A 15,517-nucleotide genomic window follows, 5' to 3' on the forward strand; every position below is an offset into this window, starting at 1 on the left:
CATAACAAACATTGGTCTGCAGTTTTCTTTTCTTGTGATATCTTTAAGTGGTTTTTGTTTGGCTGGAGTGCAGTGGTATGACCTCAGGTCACTGAAGCCTTGACCTCCCATGCTCAGGTGATTCTTCTGCCTCAGCCTCCCAAGTAGCTGGGACTACAGGTACGCACCTCTACACCAGGCTAATTTTTGTATTTTTGTCGAGACACTGGGATGACAGGCATGAGCCACCATGCCCAATTGATATCTTTGGTTTTGGTATCAGGGTATTACACTCATAGAATGAATTCGGAGATATTCCCTTTTCTATTTTTTGTAACAGTTTGTGAAAGATTGGTATTAATTTTTGCCGGGAGACATTTAAGGTAGATATTAAGTTGGACATAAGAATCCAGAACTCAGGAAAGAGGCTGTGGCTGGAGACCCAGATCTGGGGGAGATGGGGGAGAGAGAGTAAGCCTAGCCCAGAAGAGAACCTGGTAGAGGAGCCTCAAAGCCAGGCGGATGAGATTGTGCAGGGTAAGTGGGAGAAGAGAGGGCCTAGAACAGAGGCATGAGAAGCATCAGCACCACTGGGCATGTAAAGAAAGAAGGTTCTACAGAGGAGACCAAGAACACAGGATCTTGTGGCAGGGATTTTGGTGATCTTAGCCAGAGCCTGTGGTAGGGGTAGAGCCAGCCTGCTGTGTGTTAAGGCAGGACTGGGACCTGAGGAAATGGAGCCTCTCAGGCCTCTGTTTTTTGAAGGAGAAAAGGTTTCCTTTTAGGGGGCCTTTTTAAAAGTTTTAGTTTGAGACAGAGTCTCACTCTGTCACCCAGGCTGGAGCACAGTGGCATGATCTTAGCTTACTGCAACGTCTGTCTCCTGGGTTCAAGTGATTCTCATGCCTCAGTCTCCCAAGTAGCTGGGAACACAGGCATGCACCACCACATCCAGCTAATTTTTGTATTTTTTGTAGAGATGGGGTTTTGTCACGTTGGCCAAGCTGGTCTTGAACTCCTGGCCTCGAGTGATCTGCCCACCTCAGCCTCCCAAAGTGCTGGGATTACAGGAACGAGCCACTGCACCCAGCCCTTTTAGAAGCGCCTTTTTTGAGAATGGGGATGAACCTGAAACCCCAGCTGGGCCCAGCTTCCACAACAAGAGGCCCTACTTGGATTCATCCTGTGATTCCAGGGACAATAAATTTCTCTGTGTTTCTTCTGGTAAAGTGAGGGCCCCTGGGGCTCATTGAAAGGACTGTAAGAAGGGGTTCCCTTTGAGATTCTGGTTTTGCTGTAAGGTTTATTCTGGGAGGAGTGGGCACATCACAGGAAATATGACTGTCAAGGGGTGATATGAATGAGGGAAACCTTCGAGACAGGGAGCCTCAGAAAGCTCCTGGGGAAAGAGTAAGGCTCTAGCTCAACCCCAGAAAAAAGAGACCAACCCGGAAGCTGAGTTTTGCTACAGCAGCTCCTCCAACAGAGGCCAGGACAGCCTGCTTCTCTCCACAAATGAGGAGAACCATTGCCTCACCAGACCATGCATAGAGGAGTAGGGGGAGATTAAGGAGCTTCTCCTGGTCATTCCCCAGCTTCAGCCCTGCGCCCCAGAGCCCCTGCAGCTGGGCTCCTCCCTTCTCCTCCTCTCAGCCCACCTTTCTGTCCTTGCCTAAGCCCCCAGCCTCCTTGTCACCTTCACTGCAGGGAAGAGCACAGATGAAGGCATAGGCAGAAGGCTCACCAGAGGGCTGCCCTGAGGGCCACATACACCCAAGGGAGAGGGGATCTGGGTGGCATGGGCTTCAGGCCAGCCTGGAGGCTGCTTGGGTGACCTTGCTTTGGAGAAGAATGCAGCTGTTTGGGGTAAGATCTTAACGAGAAAACCAGAACCTACCCCTGTCCTGAGCACTCATTCCTGAGGGAGCCTCTTATGACTGAGTCACCCTTTCCATGAAGAACCTGCATCGGGTTTCTCCTATCACCTTCCTTCCCATCACCCAGGGCGGGGAAGGGGCAGACCTGGCTGAGCAGGGCCACACCCAGCCACATCCCAGGGGTCAGTTACTCCATCTTTGGAAACCTGGGTGATGGCTGGTGCATCTGGGTTCCCTCCTTCCCCCAGCCGAAGTCCCCGCCCCGAGCCTTGTCCCTGGAGGGCTCAGCCCTGCTCTCTACCTTCTCGGGGGACTCTCGGCCCCAGCAGAAAGCACAACTCCAAGGCCACCTGCCACCCGTCCCCAGCACTGAGTTCAGCCTGTGCCACCCAGGACCCAGTGCTTCTGGGCCTGGCATTTCCCCTTTGGCAAGAGAGTGAGAGAAGATGTGACTGTGCTCCAGGAACAGAAAGTGCCATTTGGATACCAGATAAAGAGAATGAGTGCATTTATTCACACACAGAGGCAGATGAGGGGCTCAGGGTTTGAACTCGATGACACTGACAGCAATCCGGGCCGCCCGCTGTAAGGCTTCGGCCATGTGAGGCTTTTCATGAGGCTCCACCTCCATGGCACGGAAGGTGGGCACGTGCACCTGCAGGACCTTGCGGCCCTCGGGAGCCTCCGCCAGCATGGTGAGGGCCTTGGTGGCATTCAGGCGCGCTACGGTCATGGGGGAGTGCAGCAGCTCCAGAAGCGGGCCAATGGCTTCTGCCTCCAGGGCCGCATACTTCCCTGCAGACCACCAACACAGGGCATTCCTAACAGCCCAAGGGGCCCTCTTCTCACCCTGTCTCACCCTATCATTCTCCTGACGCTCCTCCTTGTGCAGTCTCAAGGGATTTATGCCTGGTTTATGCCCCACCAACATGCTCTCACCCTCATGGCTCTTGCACCCTCACTGAGTCCAGCCTGGGCCTGGCCCCTTCATCTCCTGCCTTTCCAGCCCCAACTGGCTCCTCTCCATCCATCCTTGTTCCTGCCCAGGAGTTCAAATGCAGCCTGGGCAACATAATGAGATTTCATCTCTGCAAAAATTTAAAAATTAGCCGGATGTGGTGACAGGTGCCTATAGTCTCAGCTACTCAGGAGGTTGAGGTGGGAGGATCATTAGAGCCTGGGAGTTGGAGGCTACAGTGATCATGACATTGCACTCCAACCTGAGTGACACAATGAGACTCTGACTCTTAAAAAAAGGAAACCCAATAGTTCATTTATGTTGCCAATATTTCTTATATACCTACTCTGCACAAAACACACATGGTTCCCTGGAGATGCCCTCCACAGCCCTTCACTGCCCCTTCCTGCTGTCCTTGCCGGCCCTACCCTCCTGCAGTGCCCAGCAGACTCTCCCCTTTGCTGGTGGAACCTCTCAGCCTGGGCTCTGCCAACTCCCATTGTCCTTGGGGTTGATCCCAAGCCCTTCCCAGAGGAGGCCTGTCCCGTGTGTGTGCCCCACCCATGCTGAACTTCTCCTCCACATCCTTCATCACTGCCTCCCAGGGCCTGACATATGGCAGGGGCTCCGGGACCCTTAGCTGGAGTGCCAGCTTGGGAATAAATGGCCTCGCCCCCCTGGGTCCCAGCATTTTGTGTCTTGAGCCCCGTGGCCCTCCAAGCACTCCTGCAGGAAGGCTGGACCAAGAAGGACACTGGGCTGAGGCTGCCCCAAGATAAACATGCATGGGGGGCCCCCACTACCATGCAGTCAGCATCCTGACTACACCAGTAAAAGAAGGGACTGCAGACTCCAAGAAGGCCCCAACCTCTCCCCATCTGCATGCCTCAAGCAGCATTAGGGTCAGGTGTGGGAGGCTGATTGCAAATCCAAGCCCAGATGATCCTTCATGGAACTCAAAGGAAGCACAGGGCCCCAAGCTGGTGGGTGCGTGGGGGCCAGAAGGAAAGTCAGATGCTTTCAGGGGTCCTGGGAGTGCCATGCCCCAGACTGCCAGGTGTGGAATAGTCCAGGGTTCTTCCGTTAGCCCAGGGTTGTGTGACTCAGAGGAAAGCCTGACTGGCTGAGAGTCCCTCGGGGAGATAATTCTGTATTTGCCCCTTCCCCCAGTTTAAGAAGAATAATTATGATGAATAAACACCATAGAGTCAAAGCCTCCAGATTTGCTTAGGCCTCAGGATAACAGAATCATGAATGGCAAACTAATCAACCCCTGAATCACAGCTCACAAGGGGCCTGGGTAGGAGGTGGGAATTCCAGGCCCAGGGAACAGACTGGTGTGAAGGCACAGAGGTCCGACTGTGAGTGACTGATTAGGGGCCACTGTGCTGAGGAGAAGAGGGAGGGCTGAGCCTTGGACCAAACCTTGAAAGGACATCAGTGATAGGCCAAGGGGAGGGTTTTTTGCAAAGTGTAGGGCTTGGGGGACAATACCCAGCCCCGAGCACAGAAAGTTCATTATGGCTGCTGGCCTGTTGGAGTCTCCTTCCCTGCGGCACCCCCCACCACCTCACCTTCAGTGATCACCGTGGCGAACATCAAGGCCCCAGCAGCGTTAGACCTCACATGCTCCACCGGGTCTTTCAGTAAATGCACCAGGATGGGGATGACGTCAAACTGACACACCTGTTTCTTGCCCACACGAGATATGCTGGATCAGAGAGGGAACAGAGGGGCTCTGCTTGGAAGGAAGAAGCGGGGCACGGCCCAGGAGTGCCCCAGGGAGACACAGAAGAATTGTGTTGGGAATACCCCAGGTGGTCATGGTGGGGATGCTGGAGTGCAGAGGAGCACTGGTGTGAAGGCCAGGGGTGACAAGGCCTCATTCTGAGCCAGCACACAGAAAAGAAACAGGGCATGTTCTCCGTGGCCCCAAATGGGGAAGAGCAAGACCCAGGGGCGTCAACCACAGGGAGACTCATGTTGACTCTGCCTAAAAGCCAGAGCTGCCAGTGATGGGCCAAGCTGCCCCCAACAGCAGTGACTGCTGGGCACTAGGCAACTGCAGCTGAGGACTCAGACCAGGTGACCTTTAGGCCACTTACTCTGGATTAAATGCAGTTGTAGAAAGGAGGGTGATGGACTCCCCAAAACATTCCTGTGAGGGGGTCAATTCTGTCCCCTAAAGAGGAAGGGCTCCCTGGGCTAGGAAACACTATTCATAATCCCCGCAGGAGTGTCACAGTGCAAAGACCCGTGTCACTTAATCAACCTTTCCCAAATGTAGCCACCAAAGAACACTCATTTTTGTAGAACTCTTAATGACCTCAAAGACACAGGTGTTCCCTGGGAACACAGATTGGGAAATGGGGTTGGCCAGCCATGAGCTGTGACGTTGGGAGGCTGTGGAGCTTTCAGGACAGTGGGCCTCAACCCTGATGCCCATGATCAAAGATGCAGAGTCCTGGGCCCCACATGCAGGGATTCCCTGATTCATTCACACAGCCAAGCTGGGTTTCTCCAGCTCAGTGCTCTTTTGGGCCAGATAATTCTCAACCGGGTGCCAAAGCTCCCCCACTGCAAACCCTGGTCTAGAGCAGCAAACAGAGGAAAGCCCTGTCCTCAGGAGCTCCCCTTAGGGATGACACACAAAGTAACAGCAGGGATGGTGGTCACAGTGGACAAAGAAGGACGGGGATGGCGGGGAGGTTGCAGTTTCAGACAGAGAGCTTTCTCCTGGAAAGCTACTCTCTTGGTTCCACAGAAAGGGGACCTCTGAGCAGACCTAAGAATGATGGGGCTGGGATGGAGCCTGGGAATCTGCATTTTCACAGACCTCCTGGGGGTCAGGGTGAGGGCCACACTTGCAGAAATAATGGCCTGGGCCTCTAGAGAGACTCTCAGAAGAAGAGTAGCCAGGATTTAGGGAAGGCAAGAGGCCGCCACTAAAGAGACATAGTCACAGCTAAGGCAGGGACTCTGGCAATCAGTGGCCAGCCCGTCGTCATGAAGAGGGGCCCAGTGTGGGAACACATACTGCACCCCGCCCCTGCAGCTTTGAGGCTTTGTGTTCAGTTTACAGGCCAGGAGGTGGACCATGATACTGTGTGACCTGGGGTGAGAGACAAGACCCTGCCTCCGTTCCCTCACCTGTGAAGGGAGACATCGCCTCCCTGGAGGATTGCCTAAATGTGAGGTTTGCAGACAATGCCTGGCACAAAGGAGCCACTCAGAGACCACTGGGTGTCATGATCATCACCAGTGCTTCTCCTGTCCTGCCCTTCCTCATGGGGAGGGAGTGCCCAATCATCTGGCTTTGTCTAGGCTGAGAGGTTTCCTGGGACACAGGACCCTCCCAGGTCAACAGGATGGTAGTCACCCTAGGGGGGAAGGTCATCCTCCCTCCCAGCTCCTTCCTGCCCCCAGCCACAAGCAGGCAAGAGGAAGCAGGCCCAGGGTGGCCACCCTTGAGCCCTGGAGCAGCCCAGCTCCAGTGCTTTTTCCCAGCCTTGGCAGAAACCCAGCTTAGGCCAGGCCTCACCTGACATTAAGGAGCGCACGGGCAGCCTTGCTTCGGATGTTCTCATTGGTGCTGATGAGCTTCTGCTTCAGGATGGGCACCACGTTGCTGTTCAGCGCCTCGGTGGCATCTTCCCGCAGGCAGAGGACCAGAGTGTCTAGGATGAGCTCCTGGAACTCCTCCTCCGCTTCCCCCTGCAGCTTCCGTACCAGCGGGAAGATCAGACCTTTGCTGATGATCTCTTCAGCCCCTACAGGACAGGAAAGGATGCTGAGGGTAGGCCAGCCATCTACCTACCCATGCCAGTTGGCCTACAGGGCTCAGGGAGGGTCTTGCAGAGCCAGTGAGTGGGTTTGACAAAAGGACTTGCAAGTGACACACACACACGCACGCACGCACGCACGCACGCACGCGCCCCGCCTGGCCAGGGGTCAGGTGGCTGCATTGACAGCCACATCAGGGCCTGAGGGTGGAGGCGCAGAGGATCCAGGAAGGCCAGTCTTTGGTCACCAGTGTCTCAGGGGGCATCCCCCAGGGCAGGCACACAGCGGCCCAAGAGGCAGCAGGCACCCCTCAGAGAGCCGGCAGCTCACTCCTGTGGGGCCCAGGCAAACCAGGAGACCTCCACTCTTCCCTCCCCCTGCCCCAGAGTTGGGGAGCCAGCCAAGCACCCCCTTCCCATCCACCAAAATATTTCGAAGCTGCTGGAGACCCCACACTAGTCTGACTGGACCTTGAGACGAGCTTGAGTTCGACTCTGAGACGGACACCTAGAGTGTCTCACACACAAAAAGGAGCTGTGCCCCAAGTAAAGGTGTTGGGAAGCCAGGGGCTCTGGCCAAGGAGTCTTGAAGGGACCTGGGGCTCTGTGGGAAGGGGGCTCCACATGTCACAGCTGGGGTGCAGGTACTGGAAGAAGCACAGTAAGGCAGGACTCCCCCATAAACAAGCCCCACCTGACTCCTCCCTTCCCTCCTGAGAAATGTCAGCAAGCGGCTGCCTAGAGAACCCAGAACCCAGCCACAAGTGGCATCCCAAGGAGCCCAGGACAGTGGGCAGAACAGCCCTCCTGAGTCTCTGAGATAAGGAGCACAGAGAATGTGTGCAGAGTGCCCTTCCCTACAGCACATGGCTGCCCTCACCACTGCCCTACAGCCGGGCCTCTCCCCAGACTCCCTGCAGCCCACTGCCCACTGCAAAGCCACCTACAGGCTCTAGGAAGGTGGCCACCAGCAGACACCTCTTTCTTCCACCCTCCCCAGCTAAACCCTCCAATTTACATTTACTCTAGAGAGAGAAATAAACAGGTTAATTAGCCTAAAGGTCTCTAAGTGCCAATTAGTACCAGGGACTTCCTCTTTGAAGACATCACCCCAGTCTTCTTCCCTCACTCCCTGAGGACATCAAACGGCAGGTGCCCAGGGTGATGGTGTAGAGAGGCGGAGCAGGGTGCTGAGTGGCTCTTACTACCCCCATGTCTCATAATGTCCAGCAGCTCCCAGTGCCTCATCCCCCAGGTCCCCTGGTGTCCGGTGGCTCCCAGTGCCCCTGGCCAGCTTCTCACTGGGGTGTCAGATGGAGCAGCTAGCTCTGCCTCATTTGTTCCCTGGGCTCCGATTCCCCAGGAAAAGCGGGTTCCTGTTACTTCTAGTGTGTTGGGCTTTTTTATTTAACACACACAGATTTCAAAAAAAGCCTAGGTCTTATTCTAAACATATCCTTTCCAAGCTGTGTGACTGTGGATGAGTTACTTAACCTCTCTGAGCCTAGTTTGCTTATCACTTAAATGAGCCTACCTGGCAGGGGGTTATGGATGAAAATGTGTTCCACATGCCATGGATTTCCTCATCCATATAAGGGTCTGTCCCTGTGTGCCCAGAACATGTGGGCCTAGGGTGGCAAGAATCTCCTGAATTTCACCAACACTGAGTCCCAGCTACAAGCAAGGGCCTGCAGGGGGTTGAGGGGTGGGATACAAGACAAATGCTGCAGTTCGAACCCCGCAAAGCCTGTCAGTGCAGAGCCCCCACCGCCTCTCCTAGGGGTCGGATCCTTTCTCTCGCTCAGCTTCCTGCTTTGCCCAGGCCACATACCCGGCCTCCTGCTCCCACTCTGCTTCCCCCTCAGGTTCTGCCCTTGGTCTCCCTACCCATTCCCGGCTATGAAGCCAACTAGTGGTGACCTGGACCGCCCTCTTCCAGCTCACAGCAGGGAGGTGACAATTTGACCTTCTCCGAATTTTGCTGGCAGATGGATGGTCAAGGTTCTGGGACGGGGACACCTGAGCAAAGACCTGGGGGTGAGGAAGTTGTTAATTTTCAAATCAGGGCTAGACTGTGGCCTCATTTGCAACTATCTGAGCTTCCCAGGAAATCCCTGGGACAGGTGTCGCTGCTGGAGCTGCTGGCTGAGTGGGGGGCACAGCTGGGGGAGGGATAGAGAGCTGAGGTCAGAAAAGTCAACATTCAAGGTGATCACCTCCATTGCCCACCTCTCCTTGATGAGGAAAGTGAGGGCCAGAGAGGCAACTTGAATACCCAAGGTCACACAGCAGATGGTGGCAAAGCCAAGCAGGGCCCTCAGCTCCTTGGGTTTTCTCAGTCATTTGTCTTGGACTTCTGCTCCTAGAAATGCTCAGCATGGGGACTGGGGTTCGTTTCGAGACAGAGGGAGAAGATTAAAAATAAAACGCGTGCCGGGTGTGCCTTTCTGCTCGTTCACTTTGCTTCTTTTCAGCTAAAAGAAGAGTCTCGGGCCTGGCTATTTATAACTAACCCAGATCTGCGATGGTTTGCTCAAATGGGGGTGGGGCACGCAGACCCCAGGGAAACAATCTGGGAAACCCACCCAATTGGGCGGCAGCCTGAGAGTTAGCTGGGGGTGGGGGTAGTTGCGGGGGTGGTAGAACAGGTGGGGCACAGAAAACCAGCCAGGATGGGGTGGCACCAGAGCAGGCCAGGCTCTGGGCCATCCATGGTTTAGAGACAAGCAACACATGCCCACCCCACCCCCGGGAAGTGGGAAAACTAGTGGAAGAGTCAGCTGGGGACAGGTCATTATAGAACAGGTTGACATGCGTGTAGACCAGGAATTCCAAGGTCCTAGGGGCTCTGGAGGTGCACAAACAGAGGCCCCAGGGAAGCTGGGTCTCATGGAGGTGGAGGAGAGTCCAGAACAGCAGGGGAACAAAGGTGTGTGTTTGGGCTGGCCTGGCTGATATGTAGGAGTTCAGTGCTTGATGAGTCAAAGAGATCTATTGCGATTAAGGGGTCACGAATGCCTACGGCATGGAGCTCCAGTGATGGGGGTTGGGTCATTTGCTTTGTGGCAGGCTGTGGGGGTGGGTGCTGGCACTGATACCATATTGAGGGGCCACTCCTCAGCCAGCTGTGCTTGCTGGGTTGGGGAAGTGCTGAGTGGGCTGTCACCATGGCCCCCTTCCTCTGGCTACTACAAAGCCCCAGCTGTTGTCTCCCAGCCAATGGGGGCTCAGGACGGTATCTGCACCCAGGTGCTGGTCACAGCCACACCCTTCCTTTCCTGCCAGGGGACTGCACATCCACATATGGCATCTGGGGCCCGCCTTGCCACAGGTGACCCACCTGTCCAGCTTCAGCCTTTCGTGTCCCTGTGCCCTGAACTCATGGCCCACTGATGCCCACTGGGCCTGCCTTTGCTCCAAGGGGTGCTTCTCTGTTCTCAGCTTTCTCGGCTTCCCAGTAGCTGCGAGCATGATTAACAGCTTCTTCCTTCTCTTCCTGTGGCTCTGCTGCTCTCCATTCTGTGGTTCCTGATCACCTCTCCAACTGCTCCTCCATCTTCTTGGTAAGCATCACCTCTTCCTCCAGTGGTCCCCGCCCTCTCCCCTTCTCTCATCTCCCTGGGCCCTGATAATGCCCCGCCACTGTCTCCCAACATGCTCTTGGTCTCCCTGCCGTCTCACAGCCACAGTGGACCCTACACTGAACTTGGCCTCACAGACTGACTTCTGTGCTCACTCCCATTTCCTATGGACTAACTGATGTTTTTGTTATTTGATTATAGGACAACTCACATTGTCTGTGGGAGCATGCCTACTGTAAATAGAAAAAAAAACTTCTCTTCTTTCTCAAATTTAAAACACTAAAGTTAAAACTCTCTAGTGGTTCTTAGGCCAACATCCCCAATCTACTGTCCCTAGCTGGCATCTGTGCATGGGCACTGGCACCAGCCACACTGGTCTTCTCTGGTTTCTTTTTTTTTTGAGACCGAGTCTTGCTCTGTCGCCAAGCTGGAGTGCAGTGGCGCAATTTCGGCTCACTGCAACCTCCACATCCTGGGTTCAAGCAATTCTTCAGCCTCAGCCTCCCAAGTAGCTGGGACCACAGGCATGTGCCACCATGCCCAGCTACTTTTTGTATTTTTAGTAGAGACGGGGTTTCACCATGTTGGCCAGGATGGTCTCGATCTCTTGACCTCGTGATCCGCCCACCTTGGCCTCCCAAAGTGCTGGGATTACAGGCGTGCGCCACCACGCCTGGCCCTTTTCTGGGTTCTTCCTGGCCTCACGCTCCTTCACGTCCTGCACCCTCCCTGCCTTGGAACTCACTTCTCTCCCACCCTATGTCACTGGCCATTTCCACTCCTACTATGGCCTCATTCCAAGTATCTCTTCCTTTGGGAAGCTGGCCCAATGCCCAATGCTCCCCCACTCCACATGCCCCCAGAGCCCCAGTGGGTCTCCTCAGATAGCCTCACATGACTGTAATGACCAATCCTTGTTTCTCTTCTGCCCCTGCGCTACAGGCAGAGAGTCTGCCAGAAAAGGGGCAGTCTGAATCCTAGAACTGTGTCTACAACATACCCTGGTGAAGGAGGCTATCTGTGACTGCCGTGTGAATACAATACTGGTTTGATGCCAGGTGAGATGCCCCTCTCTTACTTTGAGGTGGTCACCAGGGTCAAGTGAGGGAGGTAGCAGCCAGCCCCAGTGGACCTCTCCACAGGCTAGCCCCTATGCCTGGACCACTGGAAAAGGGCTATCCCACTCTTGCATGTGGGCTTACCCCTGCAAACAACTCAGCTCTGACCCCCTGACTGCAGTGGAAGCAGCCTCTGGCTAACCTAAGACATGCTAATGTGTATTTCCTATGTGCGTTAACCCTCAGAATCATCCTCTGACTGCAGTCTGTTGCATCCCCTTTTGACAGAAGACGAAACGGAGGCTCAGGCAGGTAGCACAGCTGCTGGTCTCTGTGTGGTCCTCCTGGGGAGACGTCCAGCCTGACACAGCCTGGTGATGCGGAGGGCAAGCACAAAGAGAAGCCCCTAAGCCATGGGCTGAATTCCCTTGGTCCTCGCTGGCCACCTCCAGCGAGCGCTAGGTTTGCCTCCATGATGCAAATATATGTCCTGCTCCTGAAAGTTTAGGCAGCACCTTCACAGGTGGTCCACAACACTGCGGGTACGTAATGCAATGTTTCCTCACAGCAGAGGAAACATTCCCAGAGAGGTTATGGAATGATGCTGAGATGCCACAGTGTCCAGCTCGCAAAGCCAGGCACATGCCCCTGCCTCTCCCCTACAGAGCTGGGATGGAGGGACCACTCTATCGACCTCTGCTGTGGTCAGTTCCAGGGCTTCTGCTCAAAGAATGGCATGATCCACATAAACTGACCACAAAGGTGTAAGGTGATAAGGAAGGTGTTAGCTGGGAAGGCATCTGCACTTTGCCAGGGATGCTCTAGGATACACAAAGCTTCAGGTTACAAAGAGGAAGGCAGAGAGCAGCGTTCATGTCTTGGCCCTCTGGCTTCAGAGTCTTTTAAGCATGGAACTGAGGGGCTCCTGGCCCTGAGGTCCACAGATAGGCTCTGAAATTGAAAGAAGAATTTTGCAGCCTGGGTTCAGCTGCATTTTGCTGAGGGTCTGATGCGTTCTACGAGCTTCCCAAAGGCGCCAATGGCCTTAACTGAACTGGCTCCCTCCCGCTTGTCTGGGCTGGGGGCCAGCTCCTGGGCCCTTCTCCCTCCCTTCCCTCCCAAGGCCACCTTTCCGTGGGCTAGGCTTGCCAGGGACGCCAAAGAGCCCCTGCACGCTGTAGGGGGAGAGAAGCAGAGATGACTGACGCCCCCTCCCATCGCTGCACAAACCTCACCGGTGTAAATCTTTAGGGTTTGCATAGGCCTTTCGCGCGTTCGGGGAAGGAGCGACAATCCAGGGAAGCAGGTGCCACTAGCTCCACTTTACAAACAGAAAGGCTGGGAGAGGTCAGTCAGCTGCCCAAGGACGCAGAGCTCACAAGAGGCCGAGCTGGGTTTGAACCCGAGGAGAGAGAAGGTGAGCCGGGACTGGCTGCGGTAAAAGAGGTCAGGGCCAAGGCTGCCCTCAGTCTGAGGTGGCACCGCTGGCTCGGCTACCAGGCCTCAGGGCAGCGGAGTCTCTGGGACGCCGGCGCGGGGAGCGCGTGCGGGATTGCGGCGCGCGCGGAGCCGCGACCCCGCCCCCGTCCATCCCCATTGGGCTGCTGGCCCGTCCGTCAGCCGCCTTTGCCCAATGGACAGAGGGCCAGCGCTCGTGGCGGGGCGGAGGGGCCCGGCGCGTGGTGCCCGGCGGGCGCGCGGCACCCCCGGCCCGCGGTTGGCCTAGCAACGGGCTGCGCTCGCGACTCCGCCCCCTGCCGGCGGCGGCGCGGCGCGGGGCGGGCGGACCCGCGGGCGGGCGGCGGGCTGCGGGCGGCGCGGGAGGGCGGGCGGAGGGAGCCAGGCCGGCCGGAGCGTGTGCGCCGCCCGCGGTCCGGTCACGTCCCCGCGTGGGCGCCGCCGCCCGCGTCGTACGGAACGAGGGCGCCTCGGCCCCGCGCTCGCCGCCCCGCCCCGCCCCGCCCTGCCCTGAGCAGCTCGGCAGATGCTAGGTGCCGCGGCCCGGAGGTGAGTGAGCTGACTCGCGGCCGGGCGCGCGCCGCAGAGCCTCAGGGGTCGGGGGCACGGCCGGGGCGTCCACCTCGCCCCTACTCGGGACTTCTCCCAGGCCTTTGTGCCCCGGATCCGCCGGGGCGCAGCGTCAGGGATGCCCGGCAGGGATGGGGGACAGCAAGGGCGGGGACGTCTGCGAGGTGGGCAGGGGGCGGCCTCCGGTCGGGCAGGTGCTGGGAGAGGGTGGCGCCGCCAAGCCGAGGACCCCGCGGGAGGGGGCAGCTGCGGGCCCGGGAGGGTGGACAGAGGGCGCCGGGGATGCTGCGCGGGGCCGCCGGGCGCCCCCGAGCAGCGGCTGGTGCGGAGCCCGGGCGGGCCGGGCGACCTGCGGGAGCGGCGCTGAGGCGGGTCTCCCTAGGGGGGATCAGGGAGGGGCGGCCGGAGCCGACGCAGGGCCTTGCCCTAAACCTAGGCAAGGGCCCCAGAGGCCTGGGCCCGAGGACCGGGGCCCGGAGACAGACGGCTCGCAGTTCTCGGTCACTGCTCTTGCAGCGAGCAGGTTCCTCAGGCATTTAGAGCAAGAGATGAGTATCGACTCACTGCTATTGTAATGTGTTCCTGGCTCAATATTTTTTCCCTTAAAAGGCGGTGGGGGTGTTTGGGGGAGGGGAGTGAGGGCCTCAGGGCTGGCGCTCCATATCCTGCGGGCGATCCGAGGGGCTCTGCCTTTAGGGCGGTGCTGAGCCTTTCTGAGTGATGATGGCAGGATTCGGCCTAGGCCGAGAATTAGGGCTCCTGTTACTGAGACAAGAGGATGATGCCAAGCAAGACCAGCGTTCCCCGGAGTCCGTGTTGGGGTTGAGGGACCCACCTGGTAGAAAGGACTGTGTTGCTTGGGGCGACAGCTGAGCCCCCGACCGGCTCCTTTCTGCCCAAGTGATTTCACTGCCCTGGGGATTGAGCTTTCTGGAGAAGGCTCCTTGGCCAAATTCAATTAAACAAATATTTACTGAGTGCTCACTCCCCCAGGGCCTGGTGCTGGGGTGTACCGGGTGGGAGTGAACTGGGTCTGCCCTCCCAGGACTCATTCCCCACCCCATAGGGGAAGACATCTCCACTCGGTCAAACCCAACCTTAGTGCAGGTACAGAGAGGTGCCCTGGGCTGGGGATCAGGCAAGCCTGTGGGCAATATGACATTTGAACTGGAGCTTGAAGGACATGGGCACAGCTAGGGTGGACATTGAGGGCAGAGAGGAGAAAGGGTCGAGGCACTTGGGCAGTTATATCTGATGGGAGCACTGGACATGCCTGGGGAGGAGTAGGAGGTATGGCGGGAAAGTCTGGTGGGGGCTGCATGGGGCTAAGGGAGCTGGGAAGTAGAATGACCCCACTGCTTGCTAGCTGTGGCTGTGGTGGAGACCACAGCTTCCTCATCTGTAAAAGTGAAGCAGTTCCATGACCCCATGAGCTGGGGTGAGCCTGGGGAAAAGCTAGCTTTAAAGACTGGGGAAGGATCCTTGAAGCCTGGGACTGCACTTCCAGGCACTTCTCCCTTGGGCACAGCCAGGGCATTGGGTAGCCACCCGGAGTTGCCTGTTTCTGGGGATGATGCTTAGCTGGTGCCTCTGTGCCTCTGGGCTGTGGACGTCTGAAAGCAGTAATCGCAGCAGCCTGGGAGCATCCATCTAGGGGGTACAGTGGGGGTGTGGATGGCCTGGCAGTGCTTGGATATAATATGCACCTTGAGCAAGCCTCATTCTTTAGGAATGAGGAGATGCTGGCATCTGGTTTAAAAGTCTTCCTGTGTGTTCCTCTAACAGACGTTGATTTTCTGAGACAGGAGGTGAATAAGACATAATTTCTCCCCCTCAGAAGCTGGTGTCACTTTCTGCCCTCGGTCTGCTCCCTCATTTCTGGGGATGTTTTTGCTCTCCCTCTGAAGGGGCTGCTCGTTACTCATCTTTGTAGTGTGCCTACCCTCCCTGCCGAACACACATTTGGCTTTGGCCAAGGCCCAGGTTGGTGCAGCGAGAACAGGGCCTGCCCTCATGGGGTGTGCGGTCTGTGCTGAGCAGGGTGAGCTGCTGTGCTCTGTGCCTGTCAGCTGGACTGTTGCAGGGGCCTGGCATGGGACTGTGAGTTTGGGACACAGGGAATGGATTCCTCCCTCTGTCCCCAGCCTCTCAGGCCTTTTGTTTCCTAGAGTCTCAGGAGGAAAAGTGCTTCAGTCTGGACCTCAGGAGCTTCTAGGACAGTTCTAGGAATTTGCAGGTAACTGGATGGACTTGA

The 15,517-nt window shown here is 56.7% G+C and overlaps 2 protein-coding genes across 2 annotated transcripts in view; one reads left to right on the plus strand and one right to left on the minus strand.

The window, feature by feature from the left end:
- Positions 1-2,347: 2,347 nt before the first annotated feature.
- RSPH14 (radial spoke head 14 homolog) overlaps positions 2,348-15,517 on the minus strand; it is an 80,445-nt gene continuing 67,275 nt past the window's right edge. The window contains exons 5-7 of the mRNA XM_032256610.1: positions 6,356-6,584; positions 4,389-4,525; positions 2,348-2,651 (exon numbers count right to left, since the gene is read on the minus strand). Coding sequence (XP_032112501.1) covers positions 2,395-2,651; positions 4,389-4,525; positions 6,356-6,584 — 623 coding nt within the window. The 3' untranslated portion in view covers positions 2,348-2,394. The remainder of the gene's footprint in view (positions 2,652-4,388; positions 4,526-6,355; positions 6,585-15,517) is intronic.
- GNAZ (G protein subunit alpha z) overlaps positions 13,009-15,517 on the plus strand; it is a 53,329-nt gene continuing 50,820 nt past the window's right edge. The window contains exon 1 of the mRNA XM_032256609.1: positions 13,009-13,242. The gene's annotated coding sequence lies outside the window, so the exon portion shown is untranslated. The remainder of the gene's footprint in view (positions 13,243-15,517) is intronic.

This window comes from Sapajus apella, unplaced genomic scaffold (genome assembly GCF_009761245.1).
Source record: "Sapajus apella isolate SASKATOON/1434 unplaced genomic scaffold, GSC_monkey_1.0 scaffold95, whole genome shotgun sequence".
NCBI lineage: Eukaryota > Metazoa > Chordata > Mammalia > Primates > Cebidae > Sapajus > Sapajus apella.